This window comes from Mus pahari, chromosome 1, assembly GCF_900095145.1.
Source record: "Mus pahari chromosome 1, PAHARI_EIJ_v1.1, whole genome shotgun sequence".
NCBI classification, from domain to species: domain Eukaryota; kingdom Metazoa; phylum Chordata; class Mammalia; order Rodentia; family Muridae; genus Mus; species Mus pahari.
The window spans coordinates 1809326-1823401 of record NC_034590.1 but is presented as its reverse complement, the minus strand read 5'-3'; the positions used below and the strand labels follow the sequence as shown (position 1 = coordinate 1823401).

Here is a 14076-nt window from a genome sequence, read left to right as displayed (position 1 = left end):
GTGCATTACCACTGCTGGTCCACTGAGTTTAACTATATCCATGAACTTGCATGAGCTTGTGCATTTGATATGACCAGGACTATCTGAAGGACAAGGTTGAACTATATATACCCACCTTTCAATCTGTATGTAGAACTTGAACCTGGCTTGGGCAGTGTCCTTCAAGAATGCCACTGGACTCTAATTCCTGTTTATTGCCCATTCCGCCCCTATTACGGTTGGCAGGGCCCCCACTCTTTGGAATGCTAAGTGGGAGACAGGAAAGCAGACAAACCACCCTTGGAGCCCCAGCAAATACTTTTATTTTCCAAACAATTTTATTGAAATGTGCCAAGATACACGGGCAGCACAAATGTATGAACAGGAAAAAAAAAAAAATCACACATACAGTCATTTTAAAAAGTGAAGGTTAGTCTTGGGAGACACCAGTTCCCCTCCCCCCCTCCAGAGTTCCAGCATTTCTGTTGTGGTTAAGCCTCTACTGACCTAGCATTTAAAAGGAAAACTTAACTGCAAAAATAAATCAAAACAAAACCAAAGAAACCAACAGCATAAAGGAAAGAAACATTTTCCTGCTCGGATGGAGTCTTCCTTCCCAGCATCTAATTAGGAGGCGTGCTGTGCGGTGGAGAAGCACAACTTCAGAGTGTATGGGTACGGGCCATCTGCAAACAAGAGGACAAATGTCAGGCTGGAACCTTCTGGAGCTCCCGGACCAGTCATCCCAATCTGCACCCACAGGCCCTCCTCCTCTGCAGGTCAATTACAGGGATCTAACTCATCACCACCCACGGTGAGCTGGAGCAACTCCCAAGCTATCAGGTGGGTGGAACCTGGCAGCCTGGCTGGCCTCCCAGGAGAATGTCATCAGACTGCTCTCCTGGTGACCAAGTCCCATCTGCCTGTGTCTGCGACAAAGGCAATCTCCAGGGTCCTATCTTGAGGGCAGAAAGATGGCTCTGGCATGTAGCCAGACAAGCCATCAAGCCACTAGGGAGATTCGGCAGGACACACAGACACTCACTTGGGTTTTTCATCTGGTAATGGTTCAGGAAGCCCAAGGTCTCCAGGGCATCGCTCTTGGAGTCCCACTCCAGCAGCCCAGAGGAGCTCCGCTCGCCTGAGTCAAACAGGAGATGGCAGAGGGGTTAGGCAGGGCAGCAGGTTAGTCTCCTCCCAGCAACCACCCACCCACAGCTGCAGAGGGGCGGGGGAAGTGGTGCCCGACTCACTTTTGCCGGAAAATACTTTGACAGAGGTTGGCCGCTTCACTCCCAGTTCGTCGCAGATCTGGTGCAGGAGAGTAAAAAAGAATTCGGAAACCATATGGAAGACTTCAAGCAGACCAGACAAGTGTGATCTCGTGTGGACTGTACCCCACCAACCTGGGACTCCCAGAGAAACACCTCAATGAGGCAGTATAAGGAAGAGACTGTTCCTCAAACCCCAATCCTGGCCACCCAGTGTGACATTAGATGGGTGTTGCTGAATTGCTGGCCAACACCAATGGGCCCTTCTTGCTGTCTCTGCCCAGGTTCCAAAGCATCACCTCTGTGGCAAGCCCACAATCATGACTGCCTGGCCAAGATGTGAAAGCAGTGTGCAGAGCTCTACACCAGGACACAATATGCCTCTGCTCTTACCTACCACAGCCATGACCCAAGAGAAGAATATGCCCCCCACCCCTTATTTTTTAACCATTATTATTTTTGCTGTGTCCCAAATGAACCTAACTCAAGACAATGTCATGACAGATCCGTTTCACAACACCCACCTCAAAGAAGTTCTCCTCAGTCACCTCCAGGGGAGCATTGAAGAAGTGCAGTACATTGCTAGGGTGCTGGATGCGGTTCTTAGCTGCCTGCTCTGGAGTGGAGAACCGATTGTTTCTCGACTCGCTGAAGTCTTTATAACTGCAGGATCCATCTTCTAGCCCGTATGACTGACCAGGCATAATGGCTGGTTGCTTGGAGACACTGAGATGGGAAGAAAGGGAGCCTTTGTTATATGCTGAATTGTCTGTCCTCTAGGGTCAGCCACAGAGGCTCAGCTGGCCTCATGCCCATCTGGTACTGCTGGGTGGTTTAACACACTGCAGCATAGCTGCGCTGAAGCTAAAACTCCTTTCTCCCAAGGCTTCACAGGAAGAAGAGCACGGCTCCTATCCCCACCCCCATTCCTGCCTATGTCAGCACCCTGATCTCAATCACAACTTAAACCACACCTCTGCCCATCTTTTCCCTCCAACCTGTCCCCGCCTCTGCTGACAGTACCCACCAGACATTCATCTTCTGCCCAAACATGAAGTTGTTGTTGAGGTGAGTAATGGCTCGGTCCACAGCATAGCCATCAGCCATCTCCACCATGGCGGCCCCCGGCTTGCTTTTCATAAATTTCACCTTAGGGAGAAAGCTGCAATTTAGCACACGTGTCTAGTTGCCAGGGTCCTCTCCCCTGACAGCTACAAGCTAACTCCTGCTCTGGTTCTAGGCTTCCATTTCCTCACAGGTGAATGGGGATCAGAACCAACCCCAGAGGAGGCCTGGCCCGTGCACTGAGCTCAATCTGAGTGGGCAGTGGAGCCCAGGCAAGTTCTTTCTCATTGGAGAGCTGCTGCATGAAGCCAGCTATGCAGAATGAGGAAGCTAGCTATCTGCATGCTGCATGGTGCTACTTCAGGTTAGATATTCCACCATAGTATCAATAAAAAGTGCTGAGGAAAGAATCTTGGGCCTTTTAAGTGTTCTACCTCTGAGACCCAAACACCTTTATACAGAACACCACAGCATATACTGGTAGAGGCTCTAAGAAGCCAGGCCAACTAGCCAAGTCCCGCATGCTTCCATAAAGGGGTTTTCAACCCGTCCTTCCTTTCTGCTTTAATACAGCAGGAAAAAAACTCAAACCACTACAGAAAGTGCACCAATGCTCCCGTTCCAGACAGTTTTACTGTGACCTTTCAAAGAGGGTCTCACTTTGTGGCCTAGGCTTCCGAGTGCTAAGATGTGCATCATGACACCAGGCTACTATCAACTCTTATCTGGTGGACCAGGCCCAGACACACACACTGGGATGAACCTGAAACCATACTAGTTTGTTATACCACTAGCCAGGTGGAGTCAACTTTCCAGCAGAGAATGCAGAAAGGTCTTGAGTTGCTAGATTACCTGGAGCTATCCAGAGGCAATTTTTCATCTTTACTACCTATCCTCTTAGGACTTGGTATTCAATACTATACGAAGTCTCAATACCTCTAAGATACGGCACTTGACTCTTTAACCCTGCAGCTCTCATGCAGCAGCAGCAGGCTGTCTGTGCTACAGCAGACACCACTACAAAGGATGCGCCTCACTGGCTTCTTCCCTCTGCTCCCCTCCATCTGAGACATGGGGCCTCCTTCAGGTCTTCAAGGAAAGCAAGCTCACCTTCTCCACATTGCCATACAAGCAGAAGACATTGAAGACTCGATCACAGTTCATCTTAGATTGATCCAAGCCATAGACCATGAGCACAGGGCTGTCAGCGTGGGGGCCATAGTCGGGTGGTGGGGGAGGGGGTGGGGGATGACCATACTGGGGGCCATAGCGACTTGGGCCCCGGCGGTGACCCCCCACAGGTGGGCCCATCCTTCTCCCTTCGTAGTGAGGTGGGGGGGGCCCGTAGCCCTCATCATGGTAATGGCTGTGGTACCCACCATGGGGCCCTCCTGGGGGGTGGGAAGGAAAGAGAGGGAGGACGGGTGAGAATTTTCGCGGCGGACGACGGGCAGGGGCACATGAGCCACGGGAGTCCACGGAGGGGAACCCCCTGCCCTCACCATATTCTGCGGGATGATCTCCTAGGAGAGGGGGCTGCCGCTGGCGTTTGTTGGGGTTACTGCCAGGGTCACCTGTAGATTGAAAAAAAGAGTTAGGAATAGAACTCAAGGAAGAATCCCCGGACTCCTGACTACAGAGGCCAGTCTCAAGACCACGGGGCTCTGTGAGCATGACTCTTTCCTTAGAAGGGCTACTGGGGCCTCCTTCCTAAGATATAAGGATGGGGGCATGAAGCCCAGGTCTCACAGCTGGAATCCACTCTCCCTCCCATCTGCACAGACCGGCCACTCTCCCCCCGGGCTAAGGATTTTGGGATCCCTTATACTCCCGTGTTATGGCTTATAGTAGGGAACAGGCAGGACCAGCCTAGCTCCCAGGCCATCTAGGGAACCATAGCATGGGCATATTATGAAGGGGAAAAGCAGTTTTATGCAGTAATTCCCCAATGAAGGGGGAAAGATTAGGGCAATAACCAAATTAAGTAATCCAAGATGGACAGAAATATGGTGAACAGCCCACAATGCCTCTATGTCCTGGGAGCTCAAGGCTCCACTCCAGGTCCCCTCTCTCTTTATCAACCCTGGGCCCAGCCACCCTCCACATCCCATTCCATCCCATCCCGGGAGGGACTGTAGGAGCTGACAAGCAGGGCAAGAGCACAATCAGTTTCAAAGAGCAGTTAGGTAGATAACAAGGCATCAACAATCTCAGACCCAATGATGGCGCAGAGACCCCTCCCACCATAGCTGCAATTCGTAATTAACCGTTAGTTTAGCGCTTAAGTGCAGACACTGATAAGCACTTTACAGATGTCATAGCTTGAGTTCCTCACAACAACCCTATGAGGTAGGTACTGATTTCTTAGTCCCACTTTACAGATACGAAATTAGAGCAGTTACTCTTTCACTGAGCAGTTAGGACATGTGCAAATCAGTGGCTGAGCCAGAGCCACAGCCCAGGTCTGGGTGGCACCAAGACCCAGAGCTTGAGACCACTGCCCTTTCCTGCCACCCTGCTTCAGTTTGTTTTTCAAGTCATTACAAAGATGGAAAAGGGCTACTTACAGCAGAAGTACAGAGTACAATGTCCATTTGTCACAAAAAAACAAATCTGTATTTTTCTCTTACCATTGGACGCTTCAACAGTGAGTTAGCACAGTTCTGAAAGATGGCGTCCCATCAAACATACACTGCGACCCTGCATCACATGGTTTTACAGTCATAAATACAAGTCACGGTACACATCCGCTACATTTTCTTTAAAGAACCGTTTTAAAAGTCAATGTTCTGATTAAATCACAATTGGCTCACAGATGCTGTCCTCAGAAGATACCAGAAAAGTGGAAATAAAGGTGTTGTATGAGGTGGGTAGTGTCCCTCCGTGTGGTCAGCTCCTCACACTGTGTGCTGCAGTGCGGTGCTTCTGGCTGTGTAGCGCTCCATGTGCGTGTCTCCTGGTATGAAGTGTGCCAGTGGCCCCACTATGCTCGCGCTGTGGCCTTGGTTGCGTGCCCGGTTACCCACCAGCAGGTAACTGTGTGCCTCTGAGCTGTTTTGATTTTAGGTCTGTTTTCTGATTTTTTTTGTTGTTGTGGTTTAATTTTTTATTTCTGATCTCCAGTTGGTGCAGACTGTGTTGGCAGCCGATGACTGCAGGAAAAAAAAAATCAAAATACAAAAGAAAAAAAAAGAAGGCCCTCCCCAAACCAAAGGACTTAAAAACAAAACCTGCATGGCGAGGAATGGAGAGGATCCTATTGTCTTGGAGGCCCATGGAATCTACTTCAGTCTATGAATCGAATCGTTCTCCGAAAAGAGCACCGCTGGCTGGCTGGGCGCACTTGGGCTGTGTTTCCTACTTCTGTGTACATTCTTGGGTTCAAGTTTGCTTGGATTTTGACTTTTTTTATGTTTAATAAAAAAGCAGTGTCTGCTGCCATGTTGCGTCTCTTTCTTTGTCTCTGTCTGCCTCTGCCTCTGTGCTTGTAGCTGTTCCTTGGAGCGCGGTGTGGTGTTCTTGATGTAGTGAGCTCAATCTGCGGCTGTCTCTGGGAACGTGGTGGAGGCTGCATGCTCTGTTCTCCAGGAAGAACTAGTGGTTTTGTGCCCTGTGTGTTGGTGCGCAATGTGCAGAGGCAGAGCCGCTGAAGTGTGGTTCCAGAGGGGGTGGCCAAGCACCGCCCTCACTCCAAGTCACCCCATCAGCCCAAGCTGAGAGGCATCAAAGCCAATGCACAGGTAGCCCCTGCCACTAGCCCCTGCCGGCCTGCACATCTTCTATTTGTGTTCCTTGGAGAAGAAATGGTTGGTTGCCATGTTTCTGTCAGCAGTCATGTAATGCCATTGCCCGCTCTGGTACATTCATTTGGTCATAATTTGTCTCTGACCTTTGGAGGGAGCAGTCAGGCCCAGAGGGCCAATTCTGAGGGTCCTTGGGAGAGTCTAGCCCACCCTGCCCACTGGTTCTTAGCTGCAAAACAAGCAAGACAGGCCCACCTACAAGTGTAGGGTGAGTCTCTGGTCTCCCAGAGCCTCTGCCACCAAGACTGTCAGCCATCAAGCTCCTCCCACAGCCCAAGAACTAGTCCGACGTTATCAGACCAAGAGATGGTCAATCTTGCTGATTTTCACAGGGGTGACGCTGTTTTTCAAAGATAATCCTTCACTTGCTTACCAAAGGCAAACCATTCTTGACAACACTAGAAAAGGGGTTACACATGTGGACCCAGAAGAGATGCTGAGTCCCCTCTACAAAGGAGAACAGTCACGTCTGCCTCAACTTATCCCAGTGTCTGACCTCGACAAGGTCTACTTGTTTGGAGGCTGTGCTTCAAAACCCTAGCAGAGCTCACCCCTTCTTGCTGACACCCTCATTTCAGTCCCTCTTTGACAATGGAGATGGAGAGGGACTTTTTCTCATCTTCCAGGGGATGGAGATTCCAGCAACCCTAACCAGGCTCTAGAACAAAGGCAGCAAAATCATTTGGAGCTGCTACCCATTTCTGCCCTTCTTGCCAGCCTCCTCCTCAGCGATGCCCTGTTCCCACCCTGCTGAAGCCCCAGCCTTAGCCCTCCCATGTCCACAGGGAGCCCAATGGCATTACATAACCCTGAGCCTGGGTCTGTCAAGTACACTAGTCGAGTGAAGAGGCAAGGCGGTGTATTTAGAACAGAGTAGCCATCAGGATTACCTTGTCCACTGAGGTTGGGGTTTGTGTAGTCCCAAGTATCTTGATCATTCTTGAATACATTTAAACGGGTAGGCTGCAAAGACAAGACAAACCCTGAAACCGGCTGTGCCTCATCTCACCAGGTACCCAACACGGCTCAGTCACTTCCTAGACCTACCTTTGCGTACTCAATCTTCAGAGTACAACAGCCGGAATAGATGTCAGCCCCATTGAGTGAGGCCTTGGCGCGCTGGGCACTTTGCACAGAATCAAATGTGAAAAGACTTAAGGAAGCAGAACTGTGGAGCTTGGGAAAAAAACAAGAACCACACAGTACCACATACAGCCTCAGGTAAAAGCTATGGACACACCAGGTATTGCATTCAAGCAGCAGTCACTGGCTAGGGTTCACTGTGGTCTGTACCCTTACCCCAGCCTCAACAGAGATGGCAGCAACACATTATCTCATGCCATCCCATGTATCTGAAATCTATACCCTGCCTGCTTTGAAAAGTGGCTTCTTACTGCAACTTGGCCAAGGGGACATTAGCAAGCCATCCTTTTTTTTTTCTTTCTTTCTTTTTGGTTTTTCGAGACAAAGTTTCTCTTTGTGTCATCGTCCTGGCTGTCCTGGAACTCACTCTGTAGACCAGGCTGGCCTTGAATGTACCACCACTGCCCAGCAGCAAGCCATCTTTATCAAAACAAAAACCTCTCCCCCCTTCCCATCATACTGGAGTCTTCTGACTTCTTTGAGATAGGATTTCTCTTTGTAGCCATGGCTATCCTGGAACTCACTTTGTAGACCAGGCTGTCCTCAAACTCAGAACTCAAAAAGAAGAGGCCTGCCTCTGCCTCCCAAGTGCTGGGATTAAAGGCGTGTGCCACCACTGCCTGGCTTGATTTCTGCTCCTTATCTAAGTCCCTCTGAAACAGAATGGACCTATCCACCTCAAAGAAGGAAGAGGTCAGTGGAGAGCTGAGCTGTCTCACTTTGCACAGCTGCATGAAGCACTGGACTCAACTCTCACAAGGGGTGCACTCACTCATAAACAAAATAGCATCCCATTAGAACATACCCCATCAGCTGTTTATATAAGCCTCGTAGCCTGGTCTTTGCAGCGTAAGGCTCTCTGTTCAGTCTTGTACATAATTGTCTCTATGAAGGTATACAGCATAAATTCTCTATGCTAAACTCTGAGAAACAAGAAACAAAGAACACCAGTTTCCCAGAAAAGGATATTCCACCATAGCCTGAACTCCGTTCTTCCGGAAAATGACAATTCTCTGGACAGGGCCACAAGGATTACAGATGGTGTAAAGAACATCCTATAAAAGCAAAAACAGGCAAGATAAGGAAGGGGCTCTGGCTGGCTTGAGAATGATGGAATTGAGACAAGAGGGGAAAGAAGATGTAGGAGTGCCTTCCCTTTAGAACACACCGTGGTTATGGAGTAGATGGGATTCAGGATGGTAAACAGAAGCACACTGTTTACGCTACGGGAGTCATCAGAGTCGCCTGGGCGAGAGATCTTCTGGCTGGTAGAGTAATTGACAAAAGCAGGGTGACCGGCAATGTAGATCTGGTTGTCTGCAGCGTAGTTTACCGCATTACAAGCCCCCAGCACATCTTCAAACTCTACCAGTGCCTGCCTCTTCTTTGGCATCACCACCACATAGCTGCAGAGAGAAGGCAGGCTTCAATACTCTTGGGAAGGGAACCAGACCACTCTGTGAAATGATCCTTGCTCGTCCCAACCCTACCCCACACGCCAAGCCTCCTGGCCTCTCCAAGGTCAGAACAGACGGAGCAGATCAATCACTGCCTGGGCAACTTTGGGGTGGAAGGAACTCTGGGGCAGTTTTATTACACTTACAGCAAGTGCCTGGTTTGGTCAAACAGAAGTCACTAGGAGAATAAGAGCTCTGACTAGATCCTCAGGGGTGGGAAGAGATGGGGGAATAAGGAACTAAAACTTGAAACACGGCAAGAGTGAACTGAGGACAAGTCACAGGATACAGCCACAGACCCTGGGACCAGCACTGCTTAGACAGCAGTGGCACCCAGGGATGCTAAGGAGCTCCAACCCTGGCATCAAGAAGTACCTGATGGGTCCAAATTCTTGCAGGGCTTCTACAAGGTCAGCTTCTACCACCCCGTCAATCAGGCCCCTGATGTGAACAACTGGGGAGGCGGGGGTTTTGTGGGGGTCATCGTAGTTCTCCTGAAAAATGAAGGTCACACAGTGAGAAGAGGGACCCCAATGTACTGCCATCTGATCACCAGAAGCCTTAAGTGGGTGGCCACCTGCCACCCTTGAGGCTTCTAAGGAAGGCTAAATGTACAAAGATCCAGAGTCTGGTATTCTTTCTGGAATTCATCTCTGAATCAAAGTACAACAGGAAGAGTGACTTAGAAAGGGACCACACCCACAGGAAGAGCTCCAACAGCTGCCTGCTTGTCTTAAGAACACACTCTGCAGTGGGTTAGTGGTGGCACACTCCTTTAATCCCAGAGCACTTGGAAGGCAGAAGCAGGCAGATTTCTGAGTTTGAAGCCAGCCTGGTCTACAGAGTGAGTTCCAGGACAGCCAGAGCTACACAGTGAAACTGTCTCCAAAAACAACATCAACAAAAAACCACACTCTAGCTTCGTTGTTTTCTCTGGCTGGGCAAGCTGTGGTCATTTAATTAAGAATGACTGTAACTGCCGGGCGCTCCTTTAATCCCAGCACTCGGGAGGCAGAGGCAGGCAGATTTCTGAGGCCAGCCTGGTCTATACAGAGAAACCCTGTTTCAGGGGAAAAAAAAAAAAAAAAAAAGAATGACTGTAACCACAAGTCACCTTCAGGTCTGTCTGGTCGGGGCAAAAGACCAAGTTCTTAGGGACACATGGCTTCCAGGACACTATGCACTGCCTCTTATACTGTCTAAGCCAAGGTCTTTCACACTGAACTCCTATCCCAATCTAAGATTTTCCACACAAGGCACACCCTTCCCTGCCATTTCCAGTAGGGGTTTGTCTTCCACAACCCTGAGTTCTAATCCTACCTCTTTGTCACTGGTGAGACTCTACCTAATTGTACCCAGTGTCTTTCCTGCTTTGTACTGGGAGTCCATAAAATTCCCCATCTCAGAGGACCAACACCGCATGTGAGGTACCTCTCGTCTTAAATGATTAGGGATGGGGTAAGGCACACCACACAGCCCATGAGATGGTCAGAGATGGTCACCTTTTGGATTCTGTTCTCTCCTCCCACCTCACGGGCTCCCATTATCTAGCTTGGCAGTTAACTTACCAGACTCAACTAAAATGTCTTCCAAATCCTTGCGAAGCCTAACACTGTAACAACAGGGAGAAGCTGATAAATGCCTACAGCAGCTTCATCAAGAGGACCCTGTTTGCTTGGCTTTTAGAAAAGTCTCACTATGTAGTCTGTCCTAGAATTAACGATGCATTAGAGACCGCCCTCAAATGAATGAGATTAAAGGTCTGTGACACCGTGAGGACTTTAATAATAAACTTTCCAAAGGAACGCAGACTGCATCCTACCCCAGACACAATTGTGACCTTCACAAGACTAAATAGGCCGAAAGCCTCCGTGCATGGCCACAGGACCATAATGTAGTTTACTTTATAAATGCCCCAATCCTGGAGCCCTAAGCAAATCGAATGATAATATGAGCTTGGCTCAATTCCCAAAGTTAAATCTGCCTTTCACAAATCGTCTTCCGCTTTTCAATGCACACAGTAAAAGAGGCTAAACAGTTTAATCTGGGCATTATAATTTTATCAAATGAACTTGATTAAAACTGCGACGGGGCGACCGGGTCAGGCCACCGCTCACCCACTTCCCGCTCACTAGCTGTGGTTGTAGAAACGCGCTTGCGCATAGGGACACGGAAAGGGGAAAAAAAAAAAAGATAAAGAAGTGGGGGGAAAAAAACGGCCCGACCGCGTGCCTGGGCCCCCCACATGCCGGCCCGCGGCGCCTGCGCAGTGCGGTGCCTGCAGAGCCAGCCGCTTCCTCCGCCCCCTCAAGCCCCGCTTCGGATTGCGCGCACGCGCAAGCGCCTGTCCTCGCGCAAACCCCGCCGTTTGCCCAACGCCTGCCCCTCCCCCACCCACCCAAAAGCGCGAGGGCTGCAGCGCGTGCGCAGAGATTTCCCCCCGTAAAAAATAGCTTTTAAAGTACGAAATTTCCCCTTCCTTCCGGGAGTCTAAGGCCCCAGCCTCACCCCGCCGCCGCCGCCCGCCGCCCCGGATCCTCCGCCGCCGCCGCCTCCGTGCTGGTCGCCGGCGTTTTCAGTCTTCAGCCGTTTAGGGGCTCGGCCTCCCTCGTTGCCGCCGCCGTAATAGCGACCACCGCCACCTCCGCCGCCCGCAGCCGCCATCTTCACCATCGCTCCCGCCCGCCTCAGCTGCTCGTCCGGCTGCTGCCTCTGCTCCAGCCGCCGACGCCGCTTCTCCGCCCGGGGCAGCAGCCTCCGCGACATGGCGGCGCAGAACCCGCCTCCCCCCGCCTCTCATTGGGGGAGGGACACGCCCGTCACTCGCCGCCCCCACCCGATAGGGGGAGCCACTGGCCCTATCTTGGGGGGAGGGGAAGTTTCCTCACGATTCATTTCTATTGGGTAGGACGCATGCCGTTCTTTCGGAAAGACCGCCCCTGGTTGCCAATCGCACTCCTTATAGGTGAACGCTTCTTGCCAGTCATTTCGGCAGGCCCCACCTCCTTAAAATAAACTCTGATTTAATAGGCCAGATTTTTGGGATCGCTCCGCCTTCCCACAGACAGTAAATGGAAGTGGGCCTCCGAAGTTCCGCCTCCTTCCCGCTCTCATTGGTTTCCTAGCTAATCGGTCACTCTGAAATCCTTGAGTATCCCAGTCACAACGACCATCTTCCCGCGCCACTCCGCTGGGATACAAGAAAGGCCTTCCCTTCTGTGTTCCTACAATGGTTCCCCCAGGTGCCCGTCCCCTACGTCAACACTCGATTGGTCAATGAAGAGTGGAAAGAATGCCCTCTTGCCAGATGGTATAGGACGACTGCTAGCTTTTGATTGGTGAAAAAGGAGAGCCCGTAGGCGCTCTCTGGCGCAATCTAGGAACCGGTCCCGTGAGAGCGCATGCGCTACTGTACTTTTTGGGGGGCCTCAGTAGAAGAGGTGACTAAGGGATGCAAGGGACTGGAGTGCCCAGACGATCTTTGGCGCGCCTGTAGTTTGCAAGCTCCGGAAGTCTAGAGCAAGACAGCAATCTGCAGCAGCTATAACCCGCTAGACGTTTACTTCACCTCTACCCTATCCTAAGCTGGAGGTTAGCTTTAAAAGAACCTTCAGATCTGAATACTTCTCACTAATAAAGCACTCACTGACTGCCAGGTGACTTCGGACCCTGGCAGGCACCGTCATTTCACTCTAAATTCAGTCATGGTGGTAGATCTTTTTTATAGTTCAGCTCGGTTCGCACTGGGCAACTGAGCACCCTGCGTCCTCCAGGGTGCTCTGTGGCTTAGACTCGCCACTTGGAGACTGCTCTGAAGCGATTGTCTCCTCCCAGGGTCCTGCGAAGCCCGAGAGGTGCAACGCCGGCCAGTGCCCGCCGGGGAGCGAGCGGACAGGGAACGTGCTGACGGAGGATCCGGATCCCGACCACGGTCCGGTCCGGAGGCTTTATGGGGACACTAGGGACTCAAATAGATTCTGGGATGTAGCTCAGCAATGGAGCGCACGCCTAGCACAGACAAGGCGCATATCTACCCCCGCCACACACACACACACACACACACACACACACACACACACACACACACACGTCCTGAGACGGTGTAAGATTCACAGGCCGCTACAAAACGTGCTGTGACATTTTTCCACCAGGTCATTCCCAAAGCGGATATCCGGTTGGTACTAAGTTTGAAGTGTGAGTAAAGGCTCAGAGAACGGAACCCCGTGTGTTGGGATAAGTTTTGAGCATGGCGTGGTGGTTGCAAGCCTGTAATCCAGCGCTCTGGAGTCAGGCAGGATTGCCTTGAGTTCAGGGCTACCCTGGGATACATAGGGATTCTCCTAATTAAAAAAGTTTGGAAGCGGTGGAAACTGATGAGGATATAAATGGATCTCCACCCATTTCACTGGACACGGACACTCCAAAGAAGGCACTCCCAACATGGGGTACGCCGCCAAGGCGTAGCAGGTGACGCGCCGCGGCGGGGGGCGGGCGCTCCCGCAGAAGGGCGGGGTCCCGCGTCTACGTCAGAGGCGGTAGTGGGGGAGGGGAACGGGAGGTCTCCTATCCTCCCCCGCACGGGGCCCGAACGCCCCTCACCCGGGCGCGCTGTCCGCACTAGGCTAGACCCCGTACGGTGCAAGCGGCTCGTAGACTACTCACGCCCGGGGCAGCTACTGGTGCTCGTGTCCGTGCCCGCTGCTCCCGCAGCCTGTCCCCCGCCCTCCCGCCGGCGCAGCGACGTGCGTCCCGCAGGTCCCCCCACGCCCCCACGTCCCTCCCCGACCCCTTGGCCCTGTCCCCTACCAGCTCGGCGGCGAGCTTGGCCGGCCGTCCGGGATCGAAAAGAGCAGACACTGGGAAGTTTTGGGGGAGGGAGGGGCGGACCTTAAAGGGACCACGACCTCTTTTCACTGGGGGAAAGGGGGCACTGAGGAAGATACCGACGAGTCTGGAACGGAATGGGAAGAACGTTGAGCGGCTGTGTTGTTCGAGCTCAGCGTTCTTGCTCACCCTCTGTTCCACTTTCCACCCTAGCCAGGAAAATAAGTCCTCCAGTCGCTTGCGGTTTACGTGGCAGTTTTTTCCATTTGCCGAGCGTTTGGGAGATAAATGTAGACAGGTTTGTCCTACAGATGGGTAAGCAGGCTCGAGGACCTAAGATGCCACAGCTGCTAAGTGTCTGACATCAAAACTGATGCTGGGGGTGATGTCTGTGTGCCTATCAGAACGCTAGAGAACGGTGATTAAGCACAGGGGTTATACTCCACGCCCAGGTCAGCTATGCAGCTGAGACAGGGACTTTTGAGTGTAAGGACAGCTTGGGGCCACATATCTAGACCACACACAGGTCATCTG

General features: G+C 51.6%; 1 protein-coding gene across 4 annotated transcripts; it reads right to left on the bottom strand.

The window, feature by feature from the left end:
• Positions 1 to 279: 279 nt before the first annotated feature.
• Hnrnpl (heterogeneous nuclear ribonucleoprotein L) lies at positions 280 to 13594 on the bottom strand. 4 transcript variants are annotated; one of them, XM_021196962.2, is made up of 13 exons: positions 13525 to 13572; positions 9094 to 9212; positions 8430 to 8667; positions 8231 to 8316; positions 7166 to 7262; positions 7009 to 7081; positions 3818 to 3889; positions 3426 to 3706; positions 2278 to 2399; positions 1775 to 1976; positions 1233 to 1290; positions 1025 to 1120; positions 280 to 665 (listed from the first exon to the last, which is right to left on the bottom strand). In XM_021196962.2, the coding sequence occupies exons 3-13, from the start codon at positions 8652 to 8654 to the stop codon at positions 607 to 609; spliced, it is 1371 nt and encodes a 456-aa protein (XP_021052621.1). In that variant the 5' UTR covers positions 8655 to 8667; positions 9094 to 9212; positions 13525 to 13572; the 3' UTR covers positions 280 to 606. The 4 variants fall into 4 exon arrangements, with proteins under 4 accessions (XP_021052621.1, XP_021052614.1, XP_029394212.1 ...); XM_021196955.2 differs by lacking the exon at positions 13525 to 13572 and adding an exon at positions 11227 to 11503; XM_029538352.1 differs by having other exon boundaries at positions 3426 to 3889; positions 13525 to 13594.
• Positions 13595 to 14076: the final 482 nt, after the last annotated feature.

Coding starts and splice junctions, on each gene's coding strand:
- Hnrnpl (XM_021196950.2), bottom strand. CDS start 11,484: ATGTCGCGGAGGCTGCTGCCCCGGGCGGAGAAGCGGCGTCGGCGGCTG. Junction 2,400..3,425: donor TGTATGGCAATGTGGAGAAG/GTGAGCTTGCTT, acceptor TTTCTCCCTAAG/GTGAAATTTATGAAAAGCAA. Junction 1,977..2,277: donor GGGCAGAAGATGAATGTCTG/GTGGGTACTGTC, acceptor TTCCCATCTCAG/TGTCTCCAAGCAACCAGCCA.